Here is a 14,691-nt window from a genome sequence, read left to right as displayed (position 1 = left end):
GAAGTTATACCGGCCTTTGGCTAGCTTGCTGCCGTCGAAGTACATCTCGAGGGCGAATAGAGTGGAGGTGCGAATAGAGTAGCGAGGGGCAGTAAGGAGATCGCGAAAGTCTCACAATCGACTTCAAGTGCTCCCAGAAGTTCTACGACGGTGGCAATCGAGAATGCGAGATCCTCACTCGCCCCTACTTCCGTCTCATTCGACGCGTCAACTCGACTTTATACGAGATTCGTATTGTGGGCGGTTGGACGGAGGACTTGGTGATCAGGTCTTTCTGGGTACGACCTTATTATCCCTTCACTAATAACAGAAACACTAGGGCGGTGGAACCCATTCAGAGACTACAAATACAGATTTTTCGGAATATATTAACTTATACGAACTTGACTGACGCATAACCGGGATGTAAATGGACGCGATGGCAGTGTACCGATACTAAAGTCGGAACGCACACAGTACGTTATCGGCGCGATGTGTGCAGGGAAGATATGTGTTTTTCGATCACGCCTTGATAGTTTGTGAGAACGACACTTCGACCCTTCGCACAGAGGTCATGCCGCGATGTTATTATCTAATTCTCCTGGTGGAAGGGGCAGTGCGACTGTGCGCTGTGGTGTCTATTATTTACTGTGCGTGGACAGTAAGATGGAGAAAGGATACTTACAGAACGAGTCCTTTTCCCAAAAAATAAGGCAATCCGTCTCGCAAGCGGTATTTTCATTCTCTCCATTTCATCCTCTGTCTTCAGCATAGCAGCTTCAATCTCACCATACTCTGCTCGCAATTGTTCAGCCCCACTTGGATCCTTCTCCACCAGCGCGTCCGCAAGTTGCTTGAGTATCTTCTGCTGCTCCCGCAGTAGCTGCCGGAATCGAGAGTAGAGGGCCCTTCCCGCACTGGTCTCATTCAACTTCTTCTCCGCGTCTACCATCTCTTCTTGGATCAGAAGAACATTTCCCGTACTCGCTTCGTCCAATTTCCTCGCAGCAGCTATGTTTCCCTGGACCAAGGGAGTACGGCGCTCCACTAATCCATTTATGATATTCCAGGCTGATCCCTGTGTGTTGAGAAACTTTTCATGACGTGCCCCTAGAGAGATAAGAGGTTCCCAGAAGTTTCCCTCCAGTTGCGAGACCCTGTTTTGCACTATTTCCTCATTCCCCGGTTTTTGATTGTCCCACATGGTAGTCACCAACCGCACACACTGTGCAGCGTTGTCCCCACACAAGCGGCCGAACAAGTCGAGGTTCTTGCAGACCGATCCGGACATACGATTGTCGCTGATGCGATGTGTGTAGATAACCCCTGTAAGTTTAGCGTGACTCCGGTACCTGTTGTATTGAATACGGTTGAGTGAGTTGCATAACATGTTAGCAAGCTGGGTGATTACTTCTTTTCCAACCAATTAGCAATAGTTCGAAGTATATCACGGTCCGACCGGTAGGTGTCGTCAAACCCTGGCGTGTCCACGAACACATAGCGTTTGCCATCGGTGTGGTTCACTGTAAGCTCATGGATGTCTCGCGTACAAGACTCGAGTTTTCTCGCTTTGGACTCTTCCTTACTGCCTATGAGCTTGTTGATAAACTATCAAGCGTTACGTCCGACGGCTCAGGTGTAAGAGGGTTGACACTTACATTGCTTTTTCCTGATCCCGTAGGACCCATTACTCTGTGAGCAAATAAACGAGGCCAATGTTAATGATACGCCCGTAAAATGGCGTACTTACACAATGATATCTAATCCAAGAAGACAAACAGCTGTTGTAGTTTCGCCTGAATGAAAAATACTATACACGTACTAGCGAGAAGCTAGAGAAGTCGCATCACTGACTTAATCTCCTACGGAGTGCAAGCTATTTACACTGACCTGCCGGATCAAATTGATAGAGTCTGACATGCTGATGCGGCGAGATGGTTTGTTATTCCAGCAACGTGAGCATAGTGCCCACCATTCGTCTGTCATACGAAAATTGGTATCTTCGTCAGATGGCCGTGTCGGCTGCCCTTCCAGAATGCGGAAGAGGATGGCTGTAATCGACTTCTGCTCATGGTATGGCGCTTTCCCAGTGAAAAGTTCCTGCAGGGCTTTAGCGAGCCTTGTAATAATGAGCGGGCTACCTGACATACTAATGTTGTCATGCCAAAGGACCAAACATCACTTTCAACAGTAGCACGCAAGTCTCCAGTTCCAGTTGTATCTACCAACTCTGGAGCCATCCAGTGCAAGGAACCCCCACATGGAAGGTGTGTAGTCATGGTGAAGGATGAGTTAAGATGGATAGAGAGTCCGAAATCTGTAAGAAGAGCCCGACCGTCTTGGGCGATCAGCACGTTGTCCTACCATGTAGAAAATTAGTCAAGCTAGAGAAATCCTCAACAGAGGAACATGCCCCTTTCAGGTCACCATGAATTATTGGACCTTTCGGATGATTGTGCAGGTAATGAAGTCCTGCAGCAATGTCCCCAATCTGAATCATACGTCATCAGATGCCGGCAAAAAACGTGGCTTTTGACTTACGAGGGGGCGGGGATCGTTGTGCCGTTCTTGTACAAAGGCGCGAGCACTACCATTCTCCATCCACGTGGTTACTAGAGATATCGTGAGGTCAAATTCGGTAGTTATTCCGACTAGGCTGAGGACATTCGGATGCTTCAGCTTCGACCAGACATGTGCCTCTCGAAGTACTCGCTAGAGGGCGATTAGCCTAGAAATATTAGTCCTTCCATAAACATTACCTTCATAACTTTCATGTCAGCCTGCGTGGCGCCAACGACAGTTTTTATCGCCACAGTCGTTGTCCTTCCCTCCAAAGATATTGTTCCACAATACACTAAAGCATTACCCCCTGCGAACACGTGGGGATTGGTCCCGGCTAATCTGTCCGTCAAGGTTGATGGCATACTTGCTGGCATGTTCAGCGAGTTTGTGGAGGAAATCACTTGTATCCATGATGTCACAGCAATCGCTGCTATCAAGTGGCGAGTGATGGCAGGCAAGGTATGCACCAGAGAAGATTCAAATGGCATTACATTCGAGTAACCTTTATACCCATGTCATACATGCAGCAGAAGATATCAACACACAAGTGGCATGCGTCATGAATGGCTCACAACGCTATCAGAATCATGGATATATGAATCTCAGGGTCTCCAGTTCGAAGCGCTAAATGGAAGTAACTTGCGGCTGTTACTTCTAGACGTGTGTACAATGCGCTTGCAATGCGGCGGCGCTTACACTACATAAGCGCCGAGCCCACCGTGCTGCACACACGCACGATTCATTTATCAGACAATTAGGGCACGCTTGTACAACAAGGTGGGATCCCGCTCCGCACCACGAAACATCGTGATCCTTACGTAGATAAATGAACACTGTTTGGCCTTTTCCTCTTCGTGTACTCTATCTGACGATACAAGCTCCAGCGACTACTTGTATACTACATTCTGAGTCGCGCAGCGAGATATAATGGTTTCTTCACTTACTCCTTTGGGTCTCATTGACGCTCGCTGACCCTTTTCCAGGGTTGCTGTCAGGCCAATTCAGAGGGTAGTCCAAATTTCTTAAGCTGCCAGGAGTATAACTGCTAATTCGCTCTGTTCGTTAAGTCGATGGCATTATTGCGTGAGTATCGGGCGCACGAACTACAAAATTGTGAAGTGTTAAACCCCCACTCTTGTTGCAGGTTGATCGGGCCCCCAGGCTCGGGGAGGACCTCTGTAAGATCATAATGCATTCAACTCAAAGACGCCAGCTCTTGAACTAGTCGACAGTTCATGTGCAACGCCACCGGGGCGAATTACCAGGGAAATGGAAATAGTGTGAAGTGTCAAACATGCAAGGTCGAAGCTGGGCTCTACACCGATGGTTGCGGTCACAAGATCCTCCTTATCGACACCCCAGGTATCGGCGCGCCCCTCGGACGGGGTGAAAAAGAGATATCTGAAGAAGATGTTTCTCAGGCAGTAAGGAAATGGTTGCAGGGAAACAGGCAAGCTGCTATTGTGGCGCTAATAGTCACCAGTGCAGTCGCTTAACTTTCCGGACAGATATGATGATCGTCTCGCTGGCATACTCTTCTTCCAGCAGTTGAAAGCCAAACGGCCAGAAACTCCCAGTATAAGCTGCTTTCGTGGGCTTTGTCAATCCGGTGTCTATTTCTATTCCTCGGTCGTCTTGGTCGGTACTATGGGGGACGATACAGATCTCAGGAGATTCGAGGAAGGGACGTGGAGAAATCTGATAAGCCAAGGAGTCAAGTCACTTCGCTATCAGAACACCTCTCAGTCGGCACGGGAAGCGATTAGCATGATAATCAAATGATAATATCATTAGCTCGTAATAGTAGTGCGTAGACGGGTCATGGCCAGAAATGATTTACACAGTGGAGGAAGAGCGTAGTCGTCGTGCAACCATCAACAGATTTCGCGCATGCGAAGTGCGTGACGCTCTGAGGTGGAAAAAAGTGAGCGTTGAGCAAGGGGCTCAGTTATCTATTAATGCTACTGGTACGAAGTTCAGTTCAATCTTGCGCTGCGGTGTCGATCAGTCTAAGACATTGACAGTAAGATACAATGCAAGCACTCACAGAGTGAGTCTTTTTACGACCGAAGAACAAGGCAATTCGCCTCCCAAACGGTATCTTCATTCTCTCCGTATCTTCTATTGCCTTCTGTATCTCGGCTTCCAACTTACCATATTCTGCTCGCAAATTTTCTGCTACTTTTGGATCCTTTTCCGCTAGCCCATTCGCAAGTTGCTTGAGTGTCTCCTTCTGCTCCAGAAGTACCCTCTGGAATCGAGAGTAGAGCGCCTTTCCTGCACTGGTCTCGTTCAACTTCTTCTCCGCGTCCACCATCTCTTCTTGGATCAGAAGGGCCTGACCCGCATTTGCTTCGTCCGACTTCCGCGTCGCATCTACCAAGGTGGCACAGGCGGGGACTAGTCCATTTACGATTTTCCAAGCTGAATCCTGTGTGTTGAGAAACTTTTCATGACGAGCTCCTAGAGTGATAAGAGGTTCCCAGAAGTTTCCCTCCAGTTGCGACACCCTCTTCTCCCACAATCCTGCATTCCCCGGTTTTTGATGATCCCACATGGTCGTCACCAACCGCACACGCTGTGCAGCCCCGTCTCCACACAACCGACCGAACAAGTCGAGGTTTTTACATACTGAGCCGGACATACGATTGTCGCTGATGCGATGCGTGTAGATAACCCCTGTAAGTTTTACGAGTCCCCGGTACCTATTTAGAAACGTGAGCGAGTTGCGTAACATGCACGTGTTTGCAAGCTTGGCGCTTACTTCTTTTCTAACCAATCAGCGATAGTGAAAAGTATTTCACGGTCCGACCGGTAAGTGTCGTCAAACCCTGGCGTGTCCACGAATACATAGCGTTTGCCATCGGCGAGGGTCACCGTAAACTCCCGAATGCCTTGCGTACAAGACTTGAGTCCGTCCGCTCTGGACTCTTCCTTATTGCCTGTGAGTTTGTTGATGAACTATCAAGTGCTATGTCCAAATGGTCTGGGCGTGTTAGAGGGTTGACACTTACATTGCTTTTTCCCGATCCCGTGGGACCCATTACTCTGCAAAGGAATGGATGAAATCAATACCAAGTGACATCTACTACACCAACGTACGCAACAACGATGTCTTGAGTATTATCCTTGGTCTTTCGAACCATTCTGAGTGCTTGGAGAGGTGCTTCGCTGCGAGTAGGATGAAATCGGGCAATGCAGTACACTGATCGCATTTTATCCCCGTCCTACATGTACCCGGTACCCATACACGTGTAGACATCGACCTCGAGTATTCCGCATGTTCCAAATCGAAAAGAATTAGTCCTCGGAATCATTCATTTGCGACCGCTGGCGTTATCGATTAAGGTATTTGAAAAACGGAAAGCGCCCAGCCACACTTCTGACACGGTGAGCGCTCTGGACGGGAAGCTTAGAAGGCTGTTCACGACCGATCATCGCCATTGTGTATGCAGAAGAAAGCTGCTGACGGCACTGTCTTGGTTATGGCAACATGAGTTGGCGTTCGCACCGATGCCGTCGGGAGCAGGGGCGGAACCGATACAGCCCTAGAGAGAAGTTTGGATGACAGACGTCAGCGAGGCAGGAAGCAGTGAAAGAACACCGCAATCGTGGCTTAAGCGTTTACATGAGGTGAATGGCTGCGCATTCATGAAGTGGTGAAAAGCACGTACAATATGAAGAGCTAACTGGTGGGCGGGATTCGGTAGGAGATGGTTTATGTATGAAGACATAAGCATGCTGCCACGTCTGATCGTAGCAATAGTTAACTTTGATGCCACGAAGTGATTCGAGCAAGGGGAGGCGTCATGCGTAACCTCTCCTGATTAGTGGGCCTCTTGATGATTGGCGAAGCAGCCGCTGGATGGTTCTCTTCAAAAAAGGATCTGCCTCTTGGGTCATTCTCTGCAATATCATGACCGTACCTGGAAACAATCTCACTCTTTAAAACCCTCTTCCATCAACGTCGACACCCACCTCCTTGCAAAGACCAAGCCTGAGACTCTCGGGGCTCTACGCAGAGTGAAGTGCGGTGATAGTCTGGACGAGACATCGTTCGTACCTTTGCTTTGTCAGTCTCATATGGTGACGACGATCGTTTATAGGGCAAAGTAAAACAACTGATACGAATGTGTAGCAGGATCATGCACCGACTGGATTGGCGAACTCCAAGTAGAGACGGATGACCAGTGGTGGCATGTACATAGTTTGTTTTTTTTTCCGACTAGCGCTAACCGGCAAGAGCAAGCGCTCCTTCGACTTTGTACCTTGGGTAGAACATTTTGTATTCAATGGAACACTCGGCTACTAATTGCGTTGAATAACAGGCGGGACTGTCCCTGGCGAGCTCTGACTCGGTGTTGTCGGAGTTGCTTCAACTGAATACTATTCACCGGGAGCCCCGTGTGCTTATTAGGCAAGACCCCGTCAGCCAGACCCTCAATTTCCGTGCGCCATGTCGCTGCAGCACTCAACGCCGCAGTCGCTGCCCGAGGACTACGCTATCGTGTCGCACTTCAACGAGGACGTTAGCCAGGCTAACCTTCCTCCCATCACCCACGAAGAAGCTGGGCCTTCCCATCCGCGAGCTATCCCAATCAGACGAACCTCAGGTCAGCGAACGATGTCCAACGTCTCCGAGCGTACCCCGCTCCTCCAGCAAAGCCCACCCATACCCTGCATCCACGAAGCTGTCGATGAGAACGGCTACACCGAAGCCGAGGCCGTTGACGCGTCGCCTTCATCCAAAATATTCCGCGAGGAACTAGGCATCCTCACTCGCTATTCACTTCCAGTCTTCGCGTGCGTGTGACCCCTTTCGGTCCTCGTATCTACTCACCTTGTTGTCACAGCACACATCTCTTCGAGTACTCCTTCATCTTTGCATCCGTCGTCTCCATAGGGCATTTGTCCACTCTTGCCCTGGCTGCTGCCACTCTCGGCAGTATGACAGCCTCCGTTACAGGCTATAGCATCGTGCAGGGTCTCGCCTCCACTCTTGATACGCTCCTTCCCCCTGCGTGGACGTCGGACACGCCACACATGGTCGGTCTTTGGACCCAGAGAATGGGTAAGCCAAAAGTTCGGTTCCCTCTCCGGCACCATTGCGTTAACCCCCTTTTTATAGTTCTTATGACCTCATTTGCGCTCGTCGTGCGTATCAGTTACATCCACCATCATTCACATGAGATAACTGACCTCGATTCAAGCCCATACTTTTCATCTGGTTCAATGCTGAGCCGGTTCTTCTGCTGCTCAAGCAGGACCCCGAAGTAGCACACCTCGCTGGTGTTTACCTGAAACACGCATCGTGGGGCCTTCCTGCGTATACCTTTAATTGCATATCCAGGCAAATTACGTTCCCTGCAGGGTCATCTCAATAATAATCCTTTCCAGGCGGTATTTCCAGTCACAAGGGCTTTTTACCGTTCCGACAAGAATCATTGTCGTCGTTGCACCTATCAATGCTTTCCTGAATTGGTTCTTCGGTGTGCACCGGCCCGTCATCCGGTCAACACGTTGCTGATCAAACCCTCCAGTGTACCCGCTCGGATTGTCTTTCCCAGGCGCCCCGATTGCAACTGCTCTGTCCTTCAATCTTGTTTCGCTTGCATCTATCGTTTATGCCTATTTCTTGCTCCCGCGCACTGCCTGGTGCCCGATTGGACCTGGCATATGGCGCGGGTGGGGCGCACTCCTCCGATTGGGTATCGCAGGAGTCGGTAAGTCGTGGGTTTAAATTAATGGAACCCTGAATATTCATCCGTGACGTACACAGGCCAAACTGCATCCGAATGGTGGAGCTGGGAACTCACTGGATGTGAGTAATACTTATTTCCCACCATGTTTGTAGGCTGAGGAGAGCGGCCGGATCCAAGTGGCTGCAAGTCTGTGAGTATTTTGCATTTGATATCGGGCTTCCTTGGGCTGCGCTTGGCTACCTAGCTAAATTGGCGGTCCGTAATTCAGCCTAGGTCCCGTTCCGCTTGCAGCGCAGTCCGTGCTTCTCCTATCGGCTTCATGCACGTATCAGGCGCCTTTTGCATTGAGTGTTGCAACGTCGGTACGGTGAGTCGTTTACATGCTCTTGTGTTTTGATTGATATCCTGAATGATGCATCTTCATGGTGAATGACAGGATCGGCAACCTACTTGGTCAGGGTAAATCGCGTCGGGCTGGCCTTGTCGCGAACACTTCGTTGTTTTTGGCTGTTGTCATGGCTGGTGTTTGGAGGTGCGTCTCATCCGAACCCTCTTGTGCGTATATGTTGATGCATGATCTTTCTTGGTATTGGTTTCAACTTGCGCTGTCCTTGGTTGTGTGTGGCAATCCTGCTTCGTTCATTTATATTTTGTTTGCGCACCTAGCACTCTCTTCCTTGTGTTCCGTAATAAGTGGGGGTACCTCTTCAACGATGACCCTGATGTTGTCCACCTCGTATCTTCCATTCTCCCGATCGCTGGGCTCTTCCAGGTGTTTGACGGCACGAGCGCCATCGCCGGTGGAATCTTTAGGGCAAGGGGTATGCAAGTAAGTCAATTTGGATGCTGCTAATGTATGGTCCCTTGATAAATTTGGTATCTCTTTCAGATGATGGGTGCGTTGTTAAACTTGAGGTGGGTCATTCGTCCTTGTACGAGGTCAAGAAGCTGATGGGTCCTCTGCCAATGTTGATCTTCCTTCTTCACACCGTTGTCCCGTAATGTCACGCACGTTCGTTGCGCAGTGCATATTACGTCCTTGGTATCCCGCTGGGTCTCCTACTCGCTTTCCACTTCGGATACGGCTTGTCTGGGCTTTGGTACGGGCTGACCGCTGCGCTGGTGTATGGTTCTGGAGTTGGAGTGTGGCTCGGTGTCTTCAGGGCAGATTGGGACTCTGAGGTTGACAAGGCCAGGGGAAGGGTTGGAGTGAAAGGGAGCGGTGAGGAGGTTTACTAGGATGGTGTGGTGGGGAAGGAAGACGGAGTTGGTTGGGAAGTGCTGACAGAGATATAGTTGCTGCGAGAGGGAGAGAGACCCAAAAAAAGACAATTTTTGCGAACACCAACGACGAGGACACTCGAGACTCGAGCACGCAAATGACGGTCGCGACACGAGAAGTTCCAACGCAACGACGGACTTTTATAACATATGCCACATTTATCCCATTTATTATCACGAATATGGCCAAGCCTAAATGTTAAACAGGATATGGCACGGTGAGAAACGACTCGCTTCGGAGCCGATAGATGCTGGACAATGCGGTCATCTGATCCCTTACATCTGCTTAGCTCACTATGTAAGCTAGACGGAGTATTGCAAGGCCCACTGCTGGCAGATACACATGTTGTGCCGCGCACATATATCCTTCCGTCGTCTGGACACTGGACATCCTAGTTGACTTGCGCACTCCGTGCCTGCGTTGTGACGACGGTTGGGGTAGACTCCAGCTTCTTCGTGTCCATCCCTCGGTGGTGAAGGTGCTGAGCAAAACCGGATTGAAGCATCTCCAACTTTTATTAAGTATGGCATTGAGCAAGAAGGCGGAAAACGAGGACTGACCCAAGCAGTTCCCCGGTCGGCTCTCACTTTCGCTTTCCCATGGACTCCAAAGCTTCGATATGAAATTAATTAACCCCATACCTGACACCCTTGGCCCTTGAACCCGTTCGACAAGATCGGGAATGCATATTCACCGTGGGGTGGTTCCATCACGACGGCCAGGCACAAGTGTGACAGAAGGTGGAGCACATAGGCACCTACCATCCATCAAGCTCACAATCGGCCATTCGCTGGAGCTCGCCGTTATCTATCCTCTGGCTCCAGACTAGACTCGATCAGGTCAGTGAAGGGTTGACACGAGCGCCCAACAGACGCGCTATCCAAACCGAGTGTATACGTGGCAGCAACAAAGCGCACAGTCCGAATTGAAAAAGCTGTACGTTTGAGTTGGTAGAAATCCAGTCGTGGTTTCTTTGACCTGCTGGGCAATCTGGTCGGTTTGAGTTTGAGTGGCAGCCTCAGTGTTGCTGTACTTGTCGTACATATATTCATTCGTGAACGTTCCTGGTGACGCCCGGGTCATGGCGCGGAAATCGAATTTGTACATATCGTTGTGCCGTGTGTAGGGTGCCTCGCAAGGGAGGCCCATGTAGGGTGGGAGTGTTGGCTCGTCCCGTAGTAGTTGAGTGAAAGCCCAGCAATGTGGGTAGTGTTTTGCTCGGTCCGGCCTCGAGCCCGAGACCGGGCCGGGTTAGTGACTGATTTGTAATCACTCGCGACCGCCAGGGGCCTGGCATCCCAGCCGCTATCCAAGGACCCGTCAATTGGATGTCTGTGCTACGCGTCACACCTGTCCGGGACATGTCGTACGTACATCGCGACGCCAATGGCTGCTCAAGCCAAGTGCTACAACACATCCCTCGACTCCCACCACTTGTTCGACAACGACGCCCAGCTGCTACACCATGAAATCAAGAGATTTCCCCTGCGGAGTGGCTCCCAGTACGAGGAACTATGGTATTAGCCTTGACGGAAAGATATTACGTGACTCTACGCCACTGGCCTGTGGGACTCATTCCTTGGTGTATCGTGGAACGTTGTGTCCAGACGGAAGAGTCGCGGCGGTAAAGATTGTTTCCCGTTCTGATGAGAAAGTTATTAAAGTACATGGTGACTTTCGATGAACATTGTTTCCTTTGTATTGATCGTCATCTAGGAGATACTTCTGGAGGCACATATCGCGTCGAAGATGCGGCACCCAAACGTTCTTCCATTATTTGGAATAACGACTGCTTTCGGTCTCACCGTATCCCTGATGACTGGATGGATGGAAGGAGGTGACGCTCATCAGTACGTACAGCAACGAGACAGGGACCCCCGTCCTCTTGTAGGTTGACAGGCGCGGTTTTTCCGCACATGTATTTGATGATGTGCGATTCAGATCGGGGACATTGCTCTGGGACTTCATTACCTACATACCTATTCGGATGGTCCCATAATTCACGGTAACTTGAATGGGGTAGGTACCTCTCTCGAGGATTGGGTACGTTTGGCTGATTGCCTCTGCAATAGCACAATGTACTGGTTTCCGCCATTGGTCACGCTACTCTCACAGACTTTGGATACTGCATGTTTTCCAATCCGTCATTTGCCATGACCACAGAATCTCCTTTTGGTGGTACATTACAATGGAAAGCTCCAGAGTTGGTCGATACGGAGTCTGCGGAGAACTGCCGTGCTACGGAGGAGAGTGACGTTTGGGCTTTTGGGATGACAACACTGGTATGTCAAGGAGCCTTTTCGTCGTAACCAACTTTGCCTATTTTTCTACAGGAGCTCTTTACCGCGAAAGTTCCCCACCGCAATCTGGCAGAGAGGCCCGCTATTGTGTCCCGGATTCTCTGCAAGCCGCCCGGCAGGCCATCTAACAAGGATACCTGTGCTCGTATGACGGATGAATGGTGGGAATTAATCTCGCGGTGCGTGCGGATGGAGCCATCCTCGCGCATCGAAATGCTGGATGCTATCGAGAAGATCAAGCAGGTACGCGGACGCGCTTTTAACAACAAATATAAAACTAATAGTACGAGTTCTCTAGCTCAAGTTTCCACTTAGTACGTGTGGTGCTCCTCAGACCAATGTCACCATTTACTGACTTTCACAAGGGCCAACCCAATATGATGATTCCAAATTCAACCAGTCAAACTCCAATGCATTCTCAGACGTGCCTCACCGACTCGCTCAACGGGCCAGCAGATATGTCTTCGACCTTGACGACTGGATAGAACGAGAACCGTCACCGTGCTGTCATGGAGGAGGTACTCTAATATACCGAGGAAAATTGCTATCAGATGGAAGGACTGTGGCAATAAAAACACCCCGAGGCATCGGGATGGACGATGAACGTACTATCAAGGTAATGGCCCTAATATTATGTACTTCTCCCATAGTGATCGTCACCCAGCAAATCCTCAAGGAAGCACACACCTGGTCGAAGCTGGACCATCCGAATGTTCTCAGCGTCCTTGGAATAACCACCAAATTCGACTCCACTGTATCAATAGTGACTCTGTGGATGGAGGGAGGCAATGCCAGCGCTTATGTACAAAAACAAAAAAACGATCCCCGTCCTCTTGTAAGTTGAAATGTGCAACTTTCTCCGCATATTGATTGGGGGGCAGTTCAGATTAAAGATATTGCTCTCGGACTCCGCTACCTACATAGTCATCCGGAAGGTCCGATAATTCACGCTGACTTGAAAGGGGTAGGTCTCGTTCACAAACTTGTCGACTTGTGTAATATTTGTGAAACAGGAAAATGTGTTGGTCGCCTCAGATGGTCGGGCTGTCCTTACCGACTTTGGACTTTCCATCCTTCCCAATTCCTCATTCAGCATACCTATGACGTCTGCATGTGGAGGATCACTACGATGGATGGCCCCGGAGGTGGTTAATAGACTGGTCTCCGAAGACCCCAAGCCCACTGTGGAAGGCGAGATATGGGCTTTTGGAATGACCACGTTGGTCCGTCAGGACTTCTTCCTTTTCTCATCATAGTCGTCAAAGTCGTATTTTTGCAGGAACTCTTCACCCGGAAACATCCCTACTGGACCCTGACCAATCGCGACTCCATTCAATCGCGGGTTATCATGGGGCCACCTGAACGACCATCCAGGGAGGACACTTGTTATCGTATGACAAATGAATGGTGGGACCTATGTTCGCGTTGCTTGCGGATGGACCCGTCTTCGCGCTTCGGAGCGGGGGATATTGTAAAAGAAACTAGGGAGGTCAGTACAGTGGTTTTAAATCGCGCAAAGTTGAAGTCGATGATATCACCCTGCCAGCTTCCGCCAAGTGCGTGTGCGGTATTTTTTTTAATTGAGGCCGAAACTAAAATAGAAGCTCTGGTTTTACTGAATCAGGGAATGACATTGTTATTGTGTACGTGGATTGCGTGCAAGCTTTTCACTTTTGACTTCATATGTCCACAGAATAATGGGACCTACCGAATCGGGGAAAAGTAACGTAGGTCAAGGAATTCTCACACCGGATTCTTTGACAACGTGCTTCGTAGTTTATCAACAAACTTATGGGCTATCAAACGAAGCCTGATGCAGGGAAACCCGTTCCTCGTACGCAATTCATTCGGGAGTTTGTACTGGACTTCTGTCGTGACAAACGCTACGTGTTTGTGGAAGCACCAGGGTTCGATGACACTCGGCACTCGGACCAAGAAGTTCTTCGGACGATTGCTGACTGGCTACGAGATAGGTAAGCCTTGCTTCTTCTGCACTACGCCCCTTACTTACACACATACGTACGAAACAGATATTTGAAACATTTACAGATAACAGGGGTCATCTACACACACTGTATAACCGACAATCACTCGTCTGACTCAGTACAGGAGAACCTCACTGAGTTCTATCGGTTATGCGGGGAGAAGGCCGCACAACACGTGCGATTGCTGACTACAAGGTGGGATGAAGTAAATGACGCAGAAGGAATACCGCGTTTGGTCTCGCAGCTGGATGGGAACTTCTGGAAGCCTCCCACTCCTGCGGATGCCCGTCACGAACGATTCTTCAATACGCAGAGGTCAGCTTTGGATATCGTAAACGGACTGGTGGGGGAAGACGCTCGTCTGATCCCGGAAGAGGTGGTGGACGCAGAGAAGCAGTTAAACGAGATCAGCACTGCGAAGGCTCACCTTCGGTTGAAGATACCACTTTGCGAATGGATTGCCTGGCTTTTTTGTCCGATGGAACGCCTGCGAGCCTTTCTGACTTATATAACCAAGTAATGTGGCTGTCGCGAGTTGTGAGTAAGGCTGTGACTGTTTTGCCCGTCTGGTATAGTAGAGCGTGCTCAGTGGACCTTGTTTGCTGGAGCTCGAGTACTTTCGCTGTGTAGGCCGCAATTCAGTTCTGCAACAATGAGAGGCTCATGACTCGAAACCCGATACCTCGCTAGGCGTACCAATGAGCTACCATGCATTAGGGGAGCCCAACGCAAATGGCAGCCAGCTGTTTACAAGTACACCATAGGGCACACACGTAAAACCCCATGTTGAATCATTTTTGAGATTGGAAAGAGACCTGACATCAATAAGGTGACAGACGTCGGCCGTCCACATGGTACTGAGATTTGTGGTGAACCCGGAT

At 49.8% G+C, this 14,691-nt stretch overlaps 7 protein-coding genes across 7 annotated transcripts; 4 read left to right on the top strand and 3 right to left on the bottom strand.

Moving 5' to 3' along the window:
* Positions 1-440: 440 nt before the first annotated feature.
* Positions 441-1,739, bottom strand: F5J12DRAFT_115410 (P-loop containing nucleoside triphosphate hydrolase protein). Its single transcript, XM_051738015.1, has 4 exons — positions 1,638-1,739; positions 1,391-1,587; positions 665-1,331; positions 441-608 (listed from the first exon to the last, which is right to left on the bottom strand). The coding sequence occupies exons 1-4, from the start codon at positions 1,665-1,667 to the stop codon at positions 552-554; spliced, it is 951 nt and encodes a 316-aa protein (XP_051599797.1). The 5' UTR covers positions 1,668-1,739; the 3' UTR covers positions 441-551.
* A 94-nt stretch (positions 1,740-1,833) lies between these two features.
* On the bottom strand, positions 1,834-2,682 carry F5J12DRAFT_721309 (kinase-like domain-containing protein; the record flags this gene model as incomplete). Its single annotated transcript, XM_051741305.1, has 4 exons — positions 1,834-2,079; positions 2,130-2,339; positions 2,381-2,470; positions 2,521-2,682. Coding segments are annotated over 4 exons (708 nt in total), but the record flags the coding sequence as incomplete, so codon positions are not given.
* A 619-nt stretch (positions 2,683-3,301) lies between these two features.
* On the top strand, positions 3,302-4,533 carry F5J12DRAFT_115259 (uncharacterized protein). Its single transcript, XM_051738013.1, has 7 exons — positions 3,302-3,376; positions 3,426-3,471; positions 3,525-3,549; positions 3,609-3,624; positions 3,686-3,719; positions 3,774-3,991; positions 4,050-4,533. The coding sequence occupies exons 2-7, from the start codon at positions 3,469-3,471 to the stop codon at positions 4,321-4,323; spliced, it is 570 nt and encodes a 189-aa protein (XP_051599795.1). The 5' UTR covers positions 3,302-3,376; positions 3,426-3,468; the 3' UTR covers positions 4,324-4,533.
* Positions 4,262-5,883, bottom strand: F5J12DRAFT_115315 (P-loop containing nucleoside triphosphate hydrolase protein). The gene is made up of 4 exons (XM_051738014.1): positions 5,556-5,883; positions 5,306-5,502; positions 4,589-5,246; positions 4,262-4,533 (listed from the first exon to the last, which is right to left on the bottom strand). Exons 1-4 carry the CDS (start codon positions 5,583-5,585, stop codon positions 4,486-4,488), a joined length of 933 nt encoding a protein of 310 aa, XP_051599794.1. The 5' UTR covers positions 5,586-5,883; the 3' UTR covers positions 4,262-4,485.
* A 1,114-nt stretch (positions 5,884-6,997) lies between these two features.
* F5J12DRAFT_783075 (MATE efflux family protein) lies at positions 6,998-9,482 on the top strand (the record flags this gene model as incomplete). The annotated part of the gene is made up of 12 exons (XM_051742818.1): positions 6,998-7,344; positions 7,395-7,612; positions 7,670-7,695; positions 7,752-7,912; positions 7,939-8,030; positions 8,082-8,264; positions 8,321-8,362; positions 8,517-8,610; positions 8,680-8,775; positions 8,910-9,072; positions 9,133-9,158; positions 9,269-9,482. 12 exons carry the CDS (start codon positions 6,998-7,000, stop codon positions 9,480-9,482), a joined length of 1,662 nt encoding a protein of 553 aa, XP_051599793.1.
* Positions 9,483-10,834: 1,352 nt separating this feature from the next.
* Positions 10,835-13,945, top strand: F5J12DRAFT_114906 (kinase-like domain-containing protein). Its single transcript, XM_051738012.1, has 14 exons — positions 10,835-11,188; positions 11,242-11,412; positions 11,467-11,544; positions 11,598-11,807; positions 11,859-12,068; positions 12,124-12,139; positions 12,191-12,441; positions 12,490-12,660; positions 12,712-12,789; positions 12,839-13,048; positions 13,105-13,468; positions 13,519-13,552; positions 13,602-13,798; positions 13,856-13,945. Coding segments are annotated over exons 1-12 (1,959 nt in total). The 5' UTR covers positions 10,835-10,990; the 3' UTR covers positions 13,521-13,552; positions 13,602-13,798; positions 13,856-13,945.
* On the top strand, positions 13,617-14,330 carry F5J12DRAFT_721184 (uncharacterized protein; the record flags this gene model as incomplete). Its single annotated transcript, XM_051741296.1, has 2 exons — positions 13,617-13,798; positions 13,856-14,330. The coding sequence occupies 2 exons, from the start codon at positions 13,617-13,619 to the stop codon at positions 14,328-14,330; spliced, it is 657 nt and encodes a 218-aa protein (XP_051599791.1).
* Between the last annotated feature and the right edge of the window lie 361 nt (positions 14,331-14,691).

The sequence above is a fragment of the Pisolithus orientalis genome (assembly GCF_024613125.1).
Source record: "Pisolithus orientalis strain OTSU chromosome Unknown F5J12scaffold_15, whole genome shotgun sequence".
NCBI classification, from domain to species: Eukaryota; Fungi; Basidiomycota; class Agaricomycetes; order Boletales; family Pisolithaceae; genus Pisolithus; species Pisolithus orientalis.
The sequence above is the reverse complement of the archived record's forward strand: the minus strand, read 5'-3'. Positions and strand labels throughout refer to the sequence as shown.